At 38.1% G+C, this 17,403-nt stretch overlaps 1 protein-coding gene across 2 annotated transcripts; it reads right to left on the reverse strand.

Annotated features, from left to right (window-relative positions):
* Positions 1 to 1,264: 1,264 nt before the first annotated feature.
* Positions 1,265 to 17,144, reverse strand: LOC124868707. 2 transcript variants are annotated; one of them, XM_047366227.1, is made up of 8 exons: positions 16,902 to 17,144; positions 11,701 to 11,967; positions 5,920 to 6,213; positions 5,310 to 5,414; positions 5,166 to 5,219; positions 4,556 to 4,594; positions 4,429 to 4,461; positions 1,265 to 1,842 (listed from the first exon to the last, which is right to left on the reverse strand). In XM_047366227.1, exons 2-8 carry the CDS (start codon positions 11,753 to 11,755, stop codon positions 1,754 to 1,756), a joined length of 669 nt encoding a protein of 222 aa, XP_047222183.1. In that variant the 5' UTR covers positions 11,756 to 11,967; positions 16,902 to 17,144; the 3' UTR covers positions 1,265 to 1,753. The 2 variants fall into 2 exon arrangements, with proteins under 2 accessions (XP_047222183.1, XP_047222182.1); XM_047366226.1 differs by lacking the exon at positions 16,902 to 17,144 and adding an exon at positions 13,786 to 14,048.
* Positions 17,145 to 17,403: the final 259 nt, after the last annotated feature.

Consider the following 17,403-nt stretch of genomic DNA (forward strand, 5'->3'; position numbering starts at 1 on the left):
TTGTGTATCAACAAATAGTGCTGGTCAGTTCAGCCCTTTTCCACTCTGAATTTTTTGAAGTTTGACATCCAAGGATTTAACATAATGCTCTGATATATTCACGTCTACTGTGTGGAAGTGTTTTGCACCTCCAATACATATTACCCACTAGCAGAAGGACACTAGTATTTTTGTTTTAATCAGGGGCCTCATTTGGGGTAGGAATTACAACAGAATATGGTGTAATATAACATTTTCAGAGAATAATGCAAATTAATTAAAATTAAATATGAGATTTTAGCATTTATTTTATAATAATTGATTTTTACATTCATTGAAATAAACCTGATAGGCACTGGTTTATTGCATACATGGGTTAGAAGTGGTTTGGTACGATACTGAAGTTGGGAGGGAAAAAAAAGTGTGTACAAATTGGCAAAAGGTCAAATTGACCCAGAGTTCCCACCAGCATAAATACTGTATGTGTAACAACACATGCTTTTTGCATCTTTTGTGCTACAGTTTTACAAATTTAATATATAACCATAGTATTTTGTCAATAAATGTAATTATTGTTTTTTTTTTTCGTTTGTTTTTTATAACCTAGATAAATATCACACAAAATCATATTTGAACCAAACACGGCTTGAGAAGTTTATGTGTGGCTGACGCATATTGCTTATTCATTTGACTCAAAATGTCTGCTGTTAAATTGCCTAGTTGCATATTCAAAGAGGAAATATTCATCATCTAGTTTGCTAAAGTTTGTCTCTGCTGTGCACTATACTGTGTACTATAGTGAGGCTGAGATAACAGCCACAAACATCTGCAACAAATATCTATTATTTGCTCCCCACTCTTATGACAGTGCCAATGTTCATAGTTTTGCAATGGTGCTTCAGATAATATTGGCTCATTTATGTGATCATGCAGGTATGGTAGAAGTGCTGCTACTGCTCATAAAACAATATGTTAAGTATTTAATGCTCGATTATGTCTTAATGGATTTAACACTAATTAAATAAACACATTTCCAGGCCTCATCGCTCAGCTAAGTACCATCATTACTTTAATGTGTCTTAAGATAAAGATTTGTCAAAATTCTCATAGGAAAGTCAAACATTTTAGGTTTTGGTTCTGGACTGACGGCGACAAATAAAACTATGCTTTTCATCACTTATATGTGATGCTTATATGAACATATGCTGTCTCATCCTGTGTTTTTGGTTTTGTACGTGTACACTTTCTAAGACAATAATTTGAGACAATAAAAAGGAAAACAATATAGAATAGCATTCATCTTTTTATTTTCATCAGACAGTTGAGAGCTGAGGTTAACTGGACAGCTAATTTCGGTGCCTTCTCAGAATCAGGTTCTCTCTTTGGTCCATAGTGCTCTGGTTAAAGCCTTAGAATGGGTTCTAATTTTGTGTGGGCTCTATTACTAATTTTGGACTCCTTGTGTTCACCTCTGAAAAACTTACAGATAGCTCTGAATATGCACACAATGGCCTCAGTGGGATGAAAAGCTTCAAGAAGTCTTTGTTGAGGCAGGAGATCATTCACTGGTTCACTTTTGGATGGTGGATCTGAAGTAACGACGTCTTTACTTGAAGCGTCTTTTATCCATTGAAATGTCCAACAAATGGCTTTGTGAAGTCAATCCAACTTCACTGGGTAGGTTTTAATAATGAACGCAGTAGTGATCTATGTATGCTATATATGTCTCTACAACAGAGGCCTTGAGGTAATGTAGTCCTTTTATTTTCTTGCCTTAGTGCGCCTCTGTGCTCCTGTGGCGCTTCTGCCAGTACCCCTGTTCTTCGGGGAGGGAGAAGGATATCAGCGACGATGAAAGGGATTCTGAAATTTTAACAAACACACAACTTCAAAACAATACTTGAAATGGTTTGACTGGATTAATCATAACCATCCAGTAGTTCTGAACACATTTGACTGTTATCACATTTCCACTTTTATTGTTTCCTGAGAGAAACAATGAAATATGCTAGATTTGCAGCATCTCACCATATAACTACATGACATGATTGTTTTATTACAGTTATTAATAAAACCACAGTAGGAAATAATGCAAACTAAAATTGTGACTTTTACTGAAAATGATAATATTGAGGTTACGTCTATAGTTATTAAGGGGATTTTTGTCCAACAGAATTTGGTTCAACTTAAATCTTTATTTCAGTAACTGTACAGTATCTACAGCATATTTTAATGCGTTGTTAAATGAGGATTTTACACCGACAGCAGGTATGCCCAAGATTATACACATCTTTAGCAGGTTTAGGTTAAATCTTTTATTTTTACATTCATCTTTCTTCTGACTGGAAAGAATGGTAATGTTTTGGAGTGGCTCAGTCAGAGTCCTGACTTTAATCAGGCATAGAATCTGTGGAGGGAGCTAAAGATAAGGGTGATGGTTAGGATGCCTTTCAACCCCGAAGACTTGGAGCTCATCAGCTAAGAGATATTGTCAAAAACCAGTTTTAAGAAGGTCTTGATTGCTGTAATGTCAATAAAGATTTTTCCATTGATAATGGAGGAAGGTATAAATAATTTCCCACATGTCATTCTTTAATAATTAATATACATACAATACAGACCAAACGTTTGGACACACCTTCTCATTCAAAGAGTTTTCTTTATTTTCATGACTATGAATATTGTAGCTTCACACTGAAGGCATCAAAACTATGAATTAACACATGTGGAATTATATACTGAACAAAAAAGTGTGAAACAACTGAAAATATGTCTTATATTCTAGGTTCTTCAAAGTAGCCACCTTTTGCTTTGATTACTGCTCCACACACTCTTGGTATTCTGTTGATGAGCTTCAAGAGGTAGTCACCTGAAATGGTTTTCCAACAGTCTTGAAGAAGTTCCCAGAGATGCTTAGCACTTGTTGGCCCTTTTGCCTTCACTCTGCGGTCCAGATCACCCCAAACCATCTCTATTGGGTTCAGGTCCGGTGACTGTGGAGGCCAGTTTATCTGGCGCAGCACCCCATCACTCTCCTTCTTGGTCAAATAGGCCTTACACAGCCTGGAGGTGTGGTTGGGGTCATTGTCCTGTTGAAAAATAAATGATGGTCCAACTAAACGCAAACCGGATGGAATAGCATGCCGCTGCAATATGCTGTGGTAGCCATGCTGGTTCAGTATGCCTTCAATTTTGAATAAATCCCCAACAGTGTCACCAGCAAGGCACCCCCACACCATCACACCTCCTCCTCCATGCTTCACGGTGGGAACCAGGCATGTAGAGTCCATCCATTCACCTCTTCTGCGCCGCACAAAGACACGGTGGTTGGAACCAAAGATCTCAAACTTGGACTCATCAGACCAAAGCACAGATTTCCACTGGTCTAATGTCCATTCCTTGTGTTCTTTAGCCCAAACAAGTCTCTTCTGCTTGTTGCCTGTCCTCAGCAGTGGTTTCCTAGCAGCTATTTTACCATGAAGGCCTGATTCACACAGTGTCCTCTTAACAGTTGTTCTAGAGATGTGTCTGCTGCTAGAACTCTGTGTGGCATTGACCTGTTCTCTAATCTGAGCTGCTGTTAACCTGCGATTTCTGAGGCTGGTGACTCGGATGAACTTATCGTCCGCAGCAGAGGTGACTCTTGGTCTTCCTTTCCTGGGGCAGTTATCATGTGAGCCAGTTTCTTTGTAGCGCTTGATGGTTTTTGTGACTGCACTTGCGGACACTTTCAAAGTTTTCCCAATTGTTCGGACTGACTGACCTTTATTTCTTAAAGTAATGATGGCCACTCGTTTTTCTTTACTAAGCTGCTTTTTTCTTGCCATAATACAAATTCTAACAGTGTATTCAGTAGGACTATCAGCTGTGTACTGTATCCACCTCCTGCACAACACAACTGATGGTCCCAACCCCATTTATAAGGCTTGAAATCCCACTTATTAAACCTGACAGGGCACACCTGTGAAGTGAAAACCATTTCAGGTGACTACCTCTTGAAGCTCATCAACAGAATGCCAAGAGTGTGCGGAGCAGTAATCAAAGCAAAAGGTGGCTACTTTGAAGAACCTAGAATATAAGACATATTTTCAGTTGTTTCACACTTTTTTGTTCAGTATATAATTCCACATGTGTTAATTCATAGTTTTGATGCCTTCAGTGTGAAGCTACAATATTCATAGTCATGAAAATAAAGAAAACTGTTTGAATGAGAAGGTGTGACCAAACCTTTGGTCTGTACTGTATATATATATATATGTATATATATATATATATATATATATATATATATATATATAGTTTTTTTTTTTTTTTTTCATCATCCTCCGTTTGCATGTTTTGTTATCTTTTGTCTTCTTGCCAATCAGAAACCGACTTTGATGTTTAACTGTCCACAGGCATGATCAATTTGGGTATGAGCATCCTTATCCAACATTAGTGTTCCCTTACCTTGGCTTTCGATTTCTGGAATGGGTGAAAGTCCTGATATAAAAAAAGGACAGCCAGCTGTCAAAACACCACACAACCTTGTGAATGACTTTTGATTTATAGATATTGTATTTTTCTTCAAACTTACCAGACCCACACTGAAACTGATTTAATCGGTAGGCTCTTCCTGTTGGTTGATATATATTTGTTAGAATAGCTTACTAGATACTATAAATTAAATACTTACAGTGCAGATTACCCTTTGAAGGTATGACCCTGTGCCGCTCACTGTCTAGTGAATCAACAACCCATTTGAGAAACAAACCAACAAACCGCTTTGTACACCTCAGGGCAGAAAACACATCTCAAACCATTAGATACACAATTATTTTTAAAATAATTTGAAAATAATCAAAAGATCATTTTAGACTAACATAATAAGCTAGTAAGAAAAGTTTATTTATAAAGCGCCTTTCAATGCCTCAAAATCACAACACAAAGATAGATAGATAGATAGATAGATAGATAGATAGATAGATAGATAGATAGATAGATAGATAGATAGATAGATAGATAGATAGATAGATAGATAGATAGATAGATAGATAGATAGATAGATAGATAGATAGATAGATAGATAGATAGATAGATAGATAGATAGATAGATAGATAGATAGATAGATAGATAGATAGATGGATAGATGGATAGATAGATAGATAGATAGATAGATAGATTGATAGATATGTTCTTTGTTTACCTTTTAACTGCTGATTAGCAGGGTGGTAATCAGTATGATGCAAAATAGGTTTTTCTGTGAAAGAAAATAGCTTCTTTTTTCTGCTTTTATCAAAATATAAAGGTCATTAAATGTGCTAGTGATGTGTGTTTTCATGTGTCTTACTGTTGAAGCGTTGCCCCACATAGATTTTTCCAATAACAGCTGTAACTACAATCAGGAACACCACACACAGCAGAATCAGCCAGATCACCCTGAACCTGCACCACTCTAGAGGTCAGACAGGGATTGAGACACATGCAGACTTTTAGTTGATCACCTCATGGCTGCAATAACTGTTATTTACTAAACATACTTAATACACATGCAAAAACGTGAAAAGAGTCGCACATGAAAAGAGACGAAAAAACATTGATGTTATGGATAAGCCTGATGGAAGGGGAAGGAAAAATGTGAGCCCTAAGGATGTCCAATTTTCCTCTTTCACACTGGAAAATATGACATAGTTAGGACTTTAAGTATGGGGAACACTAAAGAGCGGAACACGAGGAAGGATAGCCAAAATCAATACCAGAGATACAGAGTCTTAGGATGTAGTTTGGTCTTGGAAAGATCAAGCAGTGCAAAGGAAGGGGAAAGACGCTGGATTTTAAAAATGAGTCCAGAGAGGACTGAGGGTTTGAAGTGAAATAAAAGTAGCCTGATTTGTTTGCTTGTCTCTCATTGTTTCCACATGGAGAACTAAGAAAAACATCTCCTTCATCCTGACACCAACCTTTCTCTGCCCGTTGCCATGGCAGCCTTTCTGTTTCTGTTCCTGTCAAAACAGTTTGATTGGCGAGCCAAAGGAGACAGTGGCTTTGATTGGTTGAGTTAGATGTGGGAATGAGAGGAAGACAGCAGTAGAAAGCCTCTTCCTGGTCTGCACCATCACCCCCTTGATCTCCCACCTCTTCAGGTGGTTGGAGGTATAAGAAGCTGTGATTGCTGTGGCCATACAAAGTAAGATTCATGGTCTCTGTATCATTCAGTTGAAAACTGACTGACACCTCCAGAAACACCATCAGAGCTGTGGATGAGAACAGAAAATATTTCTTGATTGTTAAACAAGAGTGTACAGCCATGATTGTAGTAGCTTAAGATATGCAATTAAAACAGATACTGTCATAACCTCATAGAAAGATGCATAACCCTTATTTTTGCAATGTCTGTCAATAAATGAGACTAAACAACTCCTGTTTTAGGTCAGTTGGGACTGCCAAAATCATTTCCATATGATAAATCTCAAAATAATGAGACATACATTTGAAGTTAGGAGATGGCTTCAGCAAAACATCTACTTTTTGTCTGTAAACCACTTCATAATTTTTTTGGTGGGGTCCTTAGGGTCAATGTCCATCTGGAACATTCATTTGTGTCCCAGTTTTAAATTCGTGGCTGACATCTTGAGATATTGCTTCAGCATTTCCACATGTTCTTTCCTCATGATGCCATCTATTTTGTAAAGTGCACCAGTCCCTCCTACAGCAAAACACCCCTACAAAATGATGCTCCAACCCTGTAGGGATGGTTTTCTTAGGCTTGCAAGCTTTCAACTTTTCCGCGTAGCAATGGTCATTATGGCCAAACACTTTAGTTCTAGTTTCATTAGAAGACATGACATCTCTCCATGAATGAATTTATTTGTCCCTTAGTGCATTTGAAAAGCTGCTTTTACAAGCAGCTTTTTGTGTTTTTGGAGTAATGGATGTCCAAGAGTGTCTTGCTATCAAATAGAATTTGCAATTGATATTTCAAGCATTTACGTTGTAAACCCACTGGAAACCAGTTAAAATTACCTAATTGAACTATAATTTTACACTGTGAGGTAGTAAGCAGTAGCTGTCTTGAAAAAATAACAACCTGGATGATTTTAAATTTGTTGTTGACTTTAGACCAGTCTATTGAAACAGAAACTGCTTAGTCAATCAATTAATGTGGATGGTATTAAATTGGCCTCCGGTGATAAAGTAAAAAACCTTGGTGTTATTTTTGACCAGGACATCTAATTTAAATATTATATAATATATATATATATATTAAACAGGTTTCTAGGATTTCCTTCTTTCACCTCTGGAAACATTGCCAAAATTAGAAATATAGGTCCTTCTCAAAATATTAGCATATTGTGATAAAGTTCATTATTTTCCATAATGTCATGATGAAAATGTAACATTCATATATTTTAGATTCATTGCACACTAACTGAAATATTTCAGGTCTTTTATTGTCTTAATACGGATGATTGTGGCATACAGCTCATGAAAACCCAAAATTCCTATCTCACAAAATTAGCATATCATTAAAAGGGTCTCTAAACGATCTATGAACCTAATCATCTGAATCAACGAGTTAACTCTAAACACCTGCAAAAGATTCCTGAGGCCTTTAAAACTCCCAGCCTGGTTCATCACTCAAAACCCCAATCATGGGTAAGACTGCCGACCTGACTGCTGTCCAGAAGGCCACTATTGACACCCTCAAGCAAGAGAGTAAGACACAGAAAGAAATTTCTGAACGAATAGGCTGTTCCCAGAGTGCTGTATCAAGGCACCTCAGTGGGAAGTCTGTGGGAAGGAAAAAGTGTGGCAGAAAACGCTGCACAACGAGAAGACATGACCGGACCCTGAGGAAGATTGTGGAGAAGGGCCGATTCCAGACCTTGGGGGACCTGCGGAAGCAGTGGACTGAGTCTGGAGTAGAAACATCCAGAGCCACCGTGCACAGGCGTGTGCAGGAAATTGGCTACAGGTGCCGCATTCCCCAGGTCAAGCCACTTTTGAACCAGAAACAGCGGCAGAAGCGCCTGACCTGGGCTACAGAGAAGCAGCACTGGACTGTTGCTCAGTGGTCCAAAGTACTTTTTTCGGATGAAAGCAAATTCTGCATGTCATTCGGAAATCAAGGTGCCAGAGTCTGGAGGAAGACTGGGGAGAAGGAAATGCCAAAATGCCAGAAGTCCAGTGTCAAGTACCCACAGTCAGTGATGGTCTGGGGTGCCGTGTCAGCTGCTGGTGTTGGTCCACTGTGTTTTATCAAGGGCAGGGTCAATACAGCTAGCTATCAGGAGATTTTGGAGCACTTCATGCTTCCATCTGCTGAAAAGCTTTATGGAGATGAAGATTTCATTTTCAGCACGACCTGGCACCTGCTCACAGTGCCAAAACCACTGGTAAATGGTTTACTGACCATGGTATCACTGTGCTCAATTGGCCTGCCAACTCTCCTGACCTGAACCCCATAGAGAATCTGTGGGATATCGTGAAGAGAACGTTGAGAGACTCAAGACCCAACACTCTGGATGAGCTAAAGGCCGCTATCGAAGCATCCTGGACCTCCATAAGACCTCAGCAGTGCCACAAGCTGATTGCCTCCATGCCACGCCGCATTGAAGCAGTTATTTCTGCAAAAGGATTCCCGACCAAGTATTGAGTGCATAACTGTACATGATTATTTGAAGGTTGACGTTTTTTGTATTAAAAACACTTTTCTTTTATTGGTCGGATGAAATATGCTAATTGTGTGAGATAGAAATTTTGGGTTTTCATGAGCTGTATGCCAAAATCATCCGTATTAAGACAATAAAAGACCTGAAATATTTCAGTTAGTGTGCAATGAATCTAAAATATATGAATGTTACATTTTCATCATGACATTATGGAAAATAATGAACTTTATCACAATATGCTAATATTTTGAGAAGGACCTGTATTCTGTCCAGGAGTGACGCTGAAAAACTAGTCCATGCATTTGTTACTTCAAGGCTGGACTATTGTAATTCTTTACTATGAAGATGTCCACAAAAAGCAGTTAAAAGCCTTCAGCTGATTCAAAATGCTGCAGCAAGAGTTCTGATGAAAATTAAAAAGAGAGATCATATTTCTCCTATTTTAGCTTTCCTTCATTGGCTCCCTGTTAAATCCAGAATAGAATTTAAAATTCTCCTCCTCACATATAAAGCCCTTAATGATCTAGCTCCATCATACATCAGAGATCTGATTGTTCGTTTTCAGACTGCAGGTTTACTGATGGTTCCTAGTGTCTCTAGAATGGAAGGCAGATCCTTTAGTTATCAGGCTCCTCTCCTGTGGAACCAGCTCCCAGCTTTAGTCCGTGAGGCAGACACCCTGTCTACTTTTAAGGCTAGGCTTAAAACTTTCCTTTTTGATAAAGCTTATAGTTAGAGTGGATTAGGTTATCCTGAGCTGTCTCTGTAGTTTTGCTGCTATAGGCTTAGGCTGCTGGAGTACATAACGACCACATCACTCTCTTCGCTATATTCTTACATTACTCTCCAATTTAGCATTATTTGCTGTCATTTCAGCTTTTAACTTTGTTCTCTCTCTTTTCTCTTCCTAGAAGCTACATCTGGCCTGGCTCTGTGTTTAGCTGTGGCACCTTCCTGGAGGGGGGCATTGGCTAAGCTGCTGCTGCCAACAGCTTAATGCTCACCTTCTACAGATGATCCACTTTCCCCTGTCTTTCAGTGTTTAGCTCCTGTCTCTCTCCTGGACATAGCTACTGGCAGAGCTTCTACTGTGACTAACTGTATGTGCTCTCTGTCATACTCTAGACTTGAAAACTGACTCAGTTTATCTGCTTAGCTATCTTCCTCTCCTAAATGAAGCCACTAAGGAACTACTACTGCCATTAACTTTTTTACTTTTCTTTCCTGTAGAAAGTACTCCTGGATCAGTGCTTCTGTGTTCTTTTTCAATCGGTTCAGTCTGCTGGGTTTCCTTAGATAGGACACTTTTTTAAAGATATTTTTTCGGCACTACTGGCCTTTATTTATTTATTTTTGACAGTAGGCAGACAGGAAAGAGGGGCAGAGAGAGGGGGAGACATTCGGCAAATGTCCCCGGGTCCGGGATTCAAACCCGGGACAGCCGCTTCGAGGACTGTAGCCTCTGCACATGGTTGCGCGCTTAACCCCTACACTATCAGCATAAAAGATGCCCAGATAGGACACTTTTTAACCAATTTGTATGATAAACCAAATTTGACTGCATAATTAGGATCAACTGGTATGTGTGTGCCTGACTTGGAATCTCTCTTTAAAAAAAATTAGAGAAAAAATCAAAATAAGACACACTGATCTTATAGAAAAGCTTAATGGAAGAGGGAGGAAAAAATTTTAGACTACATGATATCATATTTTCCTTTTCCACACTGGAATTTATAAACATAGTTTATGGTGAGTATTAAAGAGTGGAACACAAGGAATGATAGCCAAAATTAATAATCATCACAATTCTAAGAAATAAAGACTTGAAATAGTTCACTCTAAGTGTAATGAATCTATATAATATATGGGACTAACTTTATGAAATGAGGGACAAAAAATCTTGAATTTTTCACAATATTCAAATTTTTGGAGATGTAACTATAATTAATTAACTTTTTGGTATTCATCATGAAGTTTCTTCACAGTGCAAAGTATTTGAGACTAAATCCTTTAACTTAGGTTAAATCTGAGTTACAAGTTTCCTTTCAAAATATATCTGAACTACGTTAGAACCCAGTGTTTGTAGTTTAGCAACTTCAAACGTTTAGCAAGTCGACAGTTGGTTAACACTGTTCCTCTTTTGCAGCATGGCCATAAAAAAAAATCTACCAGAAAAAAATAACATTCAATATGGAAATTCTGCATTTCATGTTAGTATCAGTTCATTTGCTCTTTGTAAGTCGCAACAAAGTTAAACACTCTGCTCTATTTTGCTGTCCTAAATCATAGTATTAAAATCAATCCTCCACTTCATGTGTTCAAAGCAGAATATCACACAGTTATTTCATAATTTGACAAAATAGGGCAATTAATGCCCCCATTTTAAAAAGGGGCATTTTATTATGGGGCGAGGTTAGTTTGGTTAGACTTTTCCCTTTGAAAATTAAATCCTCCTTTGAAAACTGCATTTTGTGTTGACACTGGCAAATTATTTTTTATGGTACTGTAAAATCTATATGACCTGTAGTTGAATTCCTGTCGCTTTATAAGTTGAACAGAAAATTGATTGCTGACTGGATATAATGTGTTGTAAACAAAATAGCAGACATTACATTTAAACAAGTCAAATATTTTCATTTCAGCTGAAGGTTTATAAGCTTAGTTTTTACATCACAAACATGGCAGTTGTTTAGGGTGTTATAACTAACTGAATAAGTGGTGAATTTGGTTAAATTAACTGGCTTGTTCTAAAAGGTAGTGGCAGTTTTTGACACAGGCGCTATGGTTTTCGGCCCAGACTGTCTGCAGGGCAGCACAAAAGAATTTGCTCTCATGGTTCAGAGCTAAATTAAAGAATTATTTCTGCATTTTAAAGAAAGTCGGCTGCTCAATGTCTTACACTTGTACTGCTTAAAGGATATCGATTACATTTCAATATAATCCTCTAGTCATTAGGACAAGTCTTGGTAAAGCATTTGTTTGGTGGTGAAATATTTTAGTGTTGATGTTACCAATATCTGGCTAATCCTTTCTGAAACTGTGCAACAACATCTTTGAAATGTGCATTACCTTTTGATGAGATGTTGCTGTTAAAATCCTCCATGTTCTTGTCTGTTTTACACATGAACCAGCCTCTGCTTGAATCTCCTCTTGTGTTTCTTTGAGTCTTTTGTGTGCAGATCTGCTCCCACTGTTCATGTTCTGGAGTTGGAGTAGGATCACATAAACTCTTTCTCTCATTTTCACCATTTCTTGGTCGCCCGTTTCCTGCTTTTCGTTCCTGATACCTTTGTTCACATGGTAGGTGAGGAAGGCAGAGGAAATTCACCTTTGAAACTGAACAGATAAAGAGAAGGTAACAATCAGACGGACGATCTGCCAGCAGCAGGCACAAGGTAGGAAAACATCATGTGCTCTCAAATCAGACATCAGAGGAGGATCTTAAAATGGAAGCTGTTGCTGTCGGTTTGTATCTTTCAGGGAGAGACACTAAAGGGAAGAGAGAGAAGAATGAACACAGCGAAACTACTGAAGGCAGAGCATGACAACAAAGGTTAAAGCAGGCACTTGTATAAATAGCTGTGTTTTCACACAAACATCTAAAAAATATTCTCACACACCTGTCAATCATTGTGGGTCTGATTTTTGTCTCTAGATTACTGGTTATCCAACTTTTTATAACAAGCACCACCTCAGTAAATAGTAAGGTTTCTGCCTACAACTACAGGACATTTTAGTACAACAAGAAACTGCACTTTTTCAGCTTGTTCGGTTTTTAAAAAAAGAAAATAAAGAAGATATTATTTAATAAAACCTTTTTTTCTTAGAAGTAGACATTTCTATGTTCTAAACTGGCAAAAGAAACAAGAAATCTCCTTGAGTTCAAATTATAAGTGGAAAAATTTAAGGTTTTTCTCACCAACCCAGACCTCAAAATCCAACAAACTAACTCAGCTGATGGTGTATATCTTATTAAATCTTTCACACATACCTTCCCTCAGTGTAAATGATTGTTTAGTGTTTGAATACATAAAATACAGAGAAGTAAGCCTACTCTTGACATTATATTGTGTCGCTGATAGGGTTTTTGCAATGACGTCACAAACCGTACCCACCGCTATCTTGAAGAACAAACAACAATGTATGCCCTGACAACACATGTACGAACATTGGAGACAGAAAGTATTTAAAACAGTTATTAAAGGAAGATGGGTGATTTCGAAGAAATGTGCAGTTTAATCTATTGGACCATACCAGATGCCAAATAACAAATACAGTTTGAATTATGAGTGTTAAGGCTTCTAAACATTCTATACATTGATGAAACATTTATTTGTAAACTTACAACTCTTCCAATGGTGTGGCAAACAGACCATCTTTGTCTTGATAATTCTTCTGTTTTCTCATCCCAGTTTGTGATTGTGAGCATCAAATGCTAACATTTTTCATCTTATCTACTTATCTCTGATTTCTACAGCTTACAGCAGTTCAGAAATGAAGTTTAGCCTTTTAAAAAGACTGTCTGTTGCATCATTCTGGTAGTGGTTATCGTTCCATTCTGCATGTCCTCCAAAGGCGGCAGACAAGAAGGACACCCTCTAGTACTTTTAATTTGTCACTGAGCAAAGCTGAAAGTAAATCCCACAGGTTTTCAGACTTGCAACTAGAGCACAGTTAAGTTCTGGTTAAGGTGTAATGATTTCTTCCAGATCCACGTTCTGACATCAAGTAGAAAACAAGTAGCTTTCAGGGCTTGTTCTTATTTCGATGTTGGTCACATCAGTTGATGCATTTTTAAATATTCCCCGCTCCATTTCTCTTTCAAGCATCTGTTCAAACCACGATCAATGTGCTTCAGCAATCCTTATCTTTAAATGTTGGTAAGCTTTGTATTTAACCTGTAAATTGTTGATTCAAACATTTGCTATAAATACCATTAAAGACAACCCAAATATCACCAGTGGAGCCGGTATCACAGTTTGAAAACTTTGGCTTTAGAGACACTGTGCAAGATGTAAGGGAAACTGAAACAAAATTCAGTTTTTAAAGTTAGCTTTGAGCAGATGACGAAATGGATCTGACTGTGAAGCATGTGGACACAGTCGAAGGTGGAAAGTGAAAATTGTTCATTTCAAGTTGTTCTGGATGACCCACCTGAGTATATCCTGAAGTACTCTGGGAGGCAGATGATAAAGGCGAGGATCACCAGAAGGAGAAGTTTAGCCACAGCAACCTTTGTCATTGTTTTGCAATCAGGATACACACGTTGGTTCAGACTCACAAATTAACATGTGGCTCATTGTAACTCCTTCCTTTTGCAGACGGACAACCTCGTGTGTTCACATCAGTGTTTCCTTCGCAGTCTTTCAGGAGGTCTCATGGTTTCATACGTAGAGTTGTGCCACAGAAGACGACTAAGTGTGTATGTTATTAGTAGCATCACTTCCCTTTGCACTTCCTGTACTTTTCTCAGAAAGACGGTTTCTGATGGTTTCAGATGGTTTCTGTCAGTTGAATGTTAGTAATAGAAACTAGGTTTTGTGTTGACGTGTGAAAGATGGCAAGTCTGGTTACAGGAGGTGTTCAATTCTCATAGGACTTTGATTAGGACTATCAGTCACGTTTTACATATAATAGAAGTAAAATCATCATTAGATGTTTACATACTGTCAAGGAATGTACGTAAATGCAAACTCAAAGAGACATCTTGTTGGTCACATGTAGTTTTCTGTTATTTACTAAAACCCAAACTACAAAACCAGTTTGCATAGGACAAAACATGCCTGAGTCCCTCTGTTTCAATGTCACTGTGGTAACCAAGGTAAGGTGCATCAGTGTGCTCTTCATTATATGCATTGATCAACAGATCATCAGCGTATCTGAGCGCCTTAGAGAGGTGATTGGTTTTTTATAGCTGCACATCAATCCTGGATGGATTTTACAGCTACTGCCAAACAATTTAAACTCAATTATGCTATGATGAAGAAGATAATTCTTGGCTGCAAAGATTGTAGACAGTCACCAATAATCTCAACTCACTAGAATGACAATGACCTTCTCTGTCTACTGGAGTATTTAACAGTAAATACAAAAGCATGTCTCAGAAAGCTGAAACTGGCTCATTAAATCATACAGCCATTTAGAACAGTGATGAAATAAAAAATGAAAGCACCAAGGTTTTGCAATGATCCACAACGTAGTTGGAATGAACAATTTATGCAAAAATAAAGGTCTGCAAATCCCTCCACAATGTCCATAGAATCATACCAGGGAGGAATACCTTAGATTATTGCTACAAAAGGTGCTTATATATATATATATATTTCTTTTTTTTTTTTTTTGCGGCATTAGAGGCCTTTATTTTTAAATCTTTTCCGACAGTAGGCAGACAGGAAGTAGGGGGAGAGAGAGGGGAAAGACATTCGGCAATGGTCTCCAGGTCCGGGACTCAAACCCGGGACAGCGACCTCGAGCACTGTAGCTACTATACATGGGCCGTGTGCTTAACCCCTACACCACCAGTGCCGCGCCCCACAAAAGGTGCTTTTACAAGCTATTGTGTCACTGTTAACTTTAAATCTGGCATCTGTTGTATTCTTCATGTCATTTTTTTTTTTCATGTGAGATCATATATGATCGAAATAGGCTATTTGTGCTCTTAATACTCATTTTCTTAGGGAAAGTCAACTGCAAATGTTTTTTTACTTCAATTTATTGCACATACAGACACTTAGTGCTTATATGTACTGTCAGTTATATATATGTGTTTCTTTCATAGTTTGCATGACAAAATAAAATGCGAGTAATTTGTCATATACCATATACAACAAATTGAAATTTTATTTCTCTAGTCCAGATACAAGTACATACAAGTATTTAGCTGTTACCCTCAATTGTAAGCTGCAGTGGACCACAAACACTAATGTACTTTACAAAAAGGGCATGAGCAGACTCTCCCCAAACTCTGGTCTTTTGATATCTGTAGTAGGATGCTCCAGATGTTTTATCAATCTTCAATGGCTAGTTCCATATTCTTTGCTGTTGTGTGCTGGGGTGCTGGAATGAAGGTGAAGGTCTTAAACAGAATAAATAAATTCATAAAAAAAGACGTTGTTCGAACCAGACTGGCTCTATTGGAGAAGGTGGCGAGACCCAGAATGTTAGGGAAGATCAGAGCCATTATGAACAATGTCTCTCACCCCCTTTACAGTACTGTAGACAGCCTAAGGAGTAGCCACAGCCAAAGATTACTGCAGGCATGTTATGTTAGGAAGCGCAACAACACATCTTTTCTGCCTGAGGCTGTCAGACTTTTTAACCTGCACATGTAGCCTCCAGAACTGTGCATCCTAGATTACGGGAATTTTATTTATTTGATTTCAGTTTGCGCGTTTGTGTCTTTAAGACTTTTATTGGTTTATGTTGTTTGTTGTTATTGTTGCGTTGTATGCTGGGACAAATTAATTTCCCCTTTGAGGGATCAATAAAACTCCAAATCAATTAATCAATCAAGCAATCAGTCGGATGATACTGATGAGTCTTCCATCAGAGATGTTGCAGATTAAACCGCTCTTCGTAGTATACCCAAGCAGTTGTTTGAGTTACCTGAGAAATTAGACTTACTTCTTGATCAACAATGTCTCCCCAGTTTTCAGGCTCCATGGTAACCCACTGCCGTACTGGCAGTGGTACTGGTTGTTTCTACTACTTTCAATTCTGTGCTAGGTTGTAGGGTTATGCACAGGATCAAAATATTGTTTTACAGCCAACTTCTCACTTTGCTGGCTGGACAGAACCACAGCAGTCCCTTTTGTTCAGTTGTACACGCTGCATGTGTACTTGCAGCTGTAAATAATCCATTCTACTATCATAAGCAGGAGAAAGCAGTAATGTCGTTGTTTCATACAGGTTAGCACACAGACGTGCTAGTTTACTGGCTGACTAGAGGCTGCTTCTTCAACACCTGGTTTCGCAGCCTCTCCTTTATAACAGGCCGTTTATTATTTTCTGTACATCTTCAAATGTTAATTTTTAGCTCCTTTAAAAAACTGTAAAAGAAATCTCTGCATCATAGCACTAGGAGTCAAAACTAAACATACTTTACATAGAGCAAGAAAGGCAACTCTCGGCACAAAGCCATCCTCAATGTATAATATAATAATATAACTATATTGTATGCCGTTCTAAAAAATAGCCAAGGAAATCTCTGAATCTTTTTCTATTCAGATCTACTGTGACATGAATTTTTATATTTCTTTGTTGGATCTTACTTGATCTCTGTTGGATGTTTGGTGTAGCTCAGATGTTAAGGTTTGGTTCCAAAGGGCCACTTATCTTGGCTGGATTGAACAAACACACGCACACACACACACACACACACACACACACAAACACTTGAATCCATACACACAGCGATGAGCATGGCTGGCAGGTGGAGCCTTATCTCTGCTCCACAGCAGTTTGTTGCTCTCAGGACTCAGTCAGCAGCCTATGAAGGAGGATGGAAGCTGTCAGATTAAAAAAATACATCAGTGTTTTTTTTGTTGTTCAATTAGATCTGCTTTACTTGCTAAATATAGAGAGTTGCTATGGCAACCAGACATTACTAATATTAATTTAAGGAAGGGTTCTTGGCCACAAGTTAAATTTAGGTTGTAGTTAAATAACTGAAAACATGAAACAGTGTTTTTAATTATTAACTGTCTAAACAGGTCAGAGAACTGTGAACCAGCCAAGCTGCAGGAAGGTGAACTTCTGTTTTTTATCTTTCCT

This window comes from Girardinichthys multiradiatus, chromosome 5 (assembly GCF_021462225.1).
Source record: "Girardinichthys multiradiatus isolate DD_20200921_A chromosome 5, DD_fGirMul_XY1, whole genome shotgun sequence".
NCBI classification, from domain to species: Eukaryota; Metazoa; Chordata; class Actinopteri; order Cyprinodontiformes; family Goodeidae; genus Girardinichthys; species Girardinichthys multiradiatus.

Coding starts and splice junctions, on each gene's coding strand:
- LOC124868707 (XM_047366226.1), bottom strand. CDS start 13,873: ATGACAAAGGTTGCTGTGGCTAAACTTCTCCTTCTGGTGATCCTCGCC. Junction 6,214..11,700: donor CAGCAACATCTCATCAAAAG/GTAATGCACATT, acceptor TCTCATCCACAG/CTCTGATGGTGTTTCTGGAG. Junction 5,415..5,919: donor ATGGCAACGGGCAGAGAAAG/GTTGGTGTCAGG, acceptor TCTGACCTCTAG/AGTGGTGCAGGTTCAGGGTG.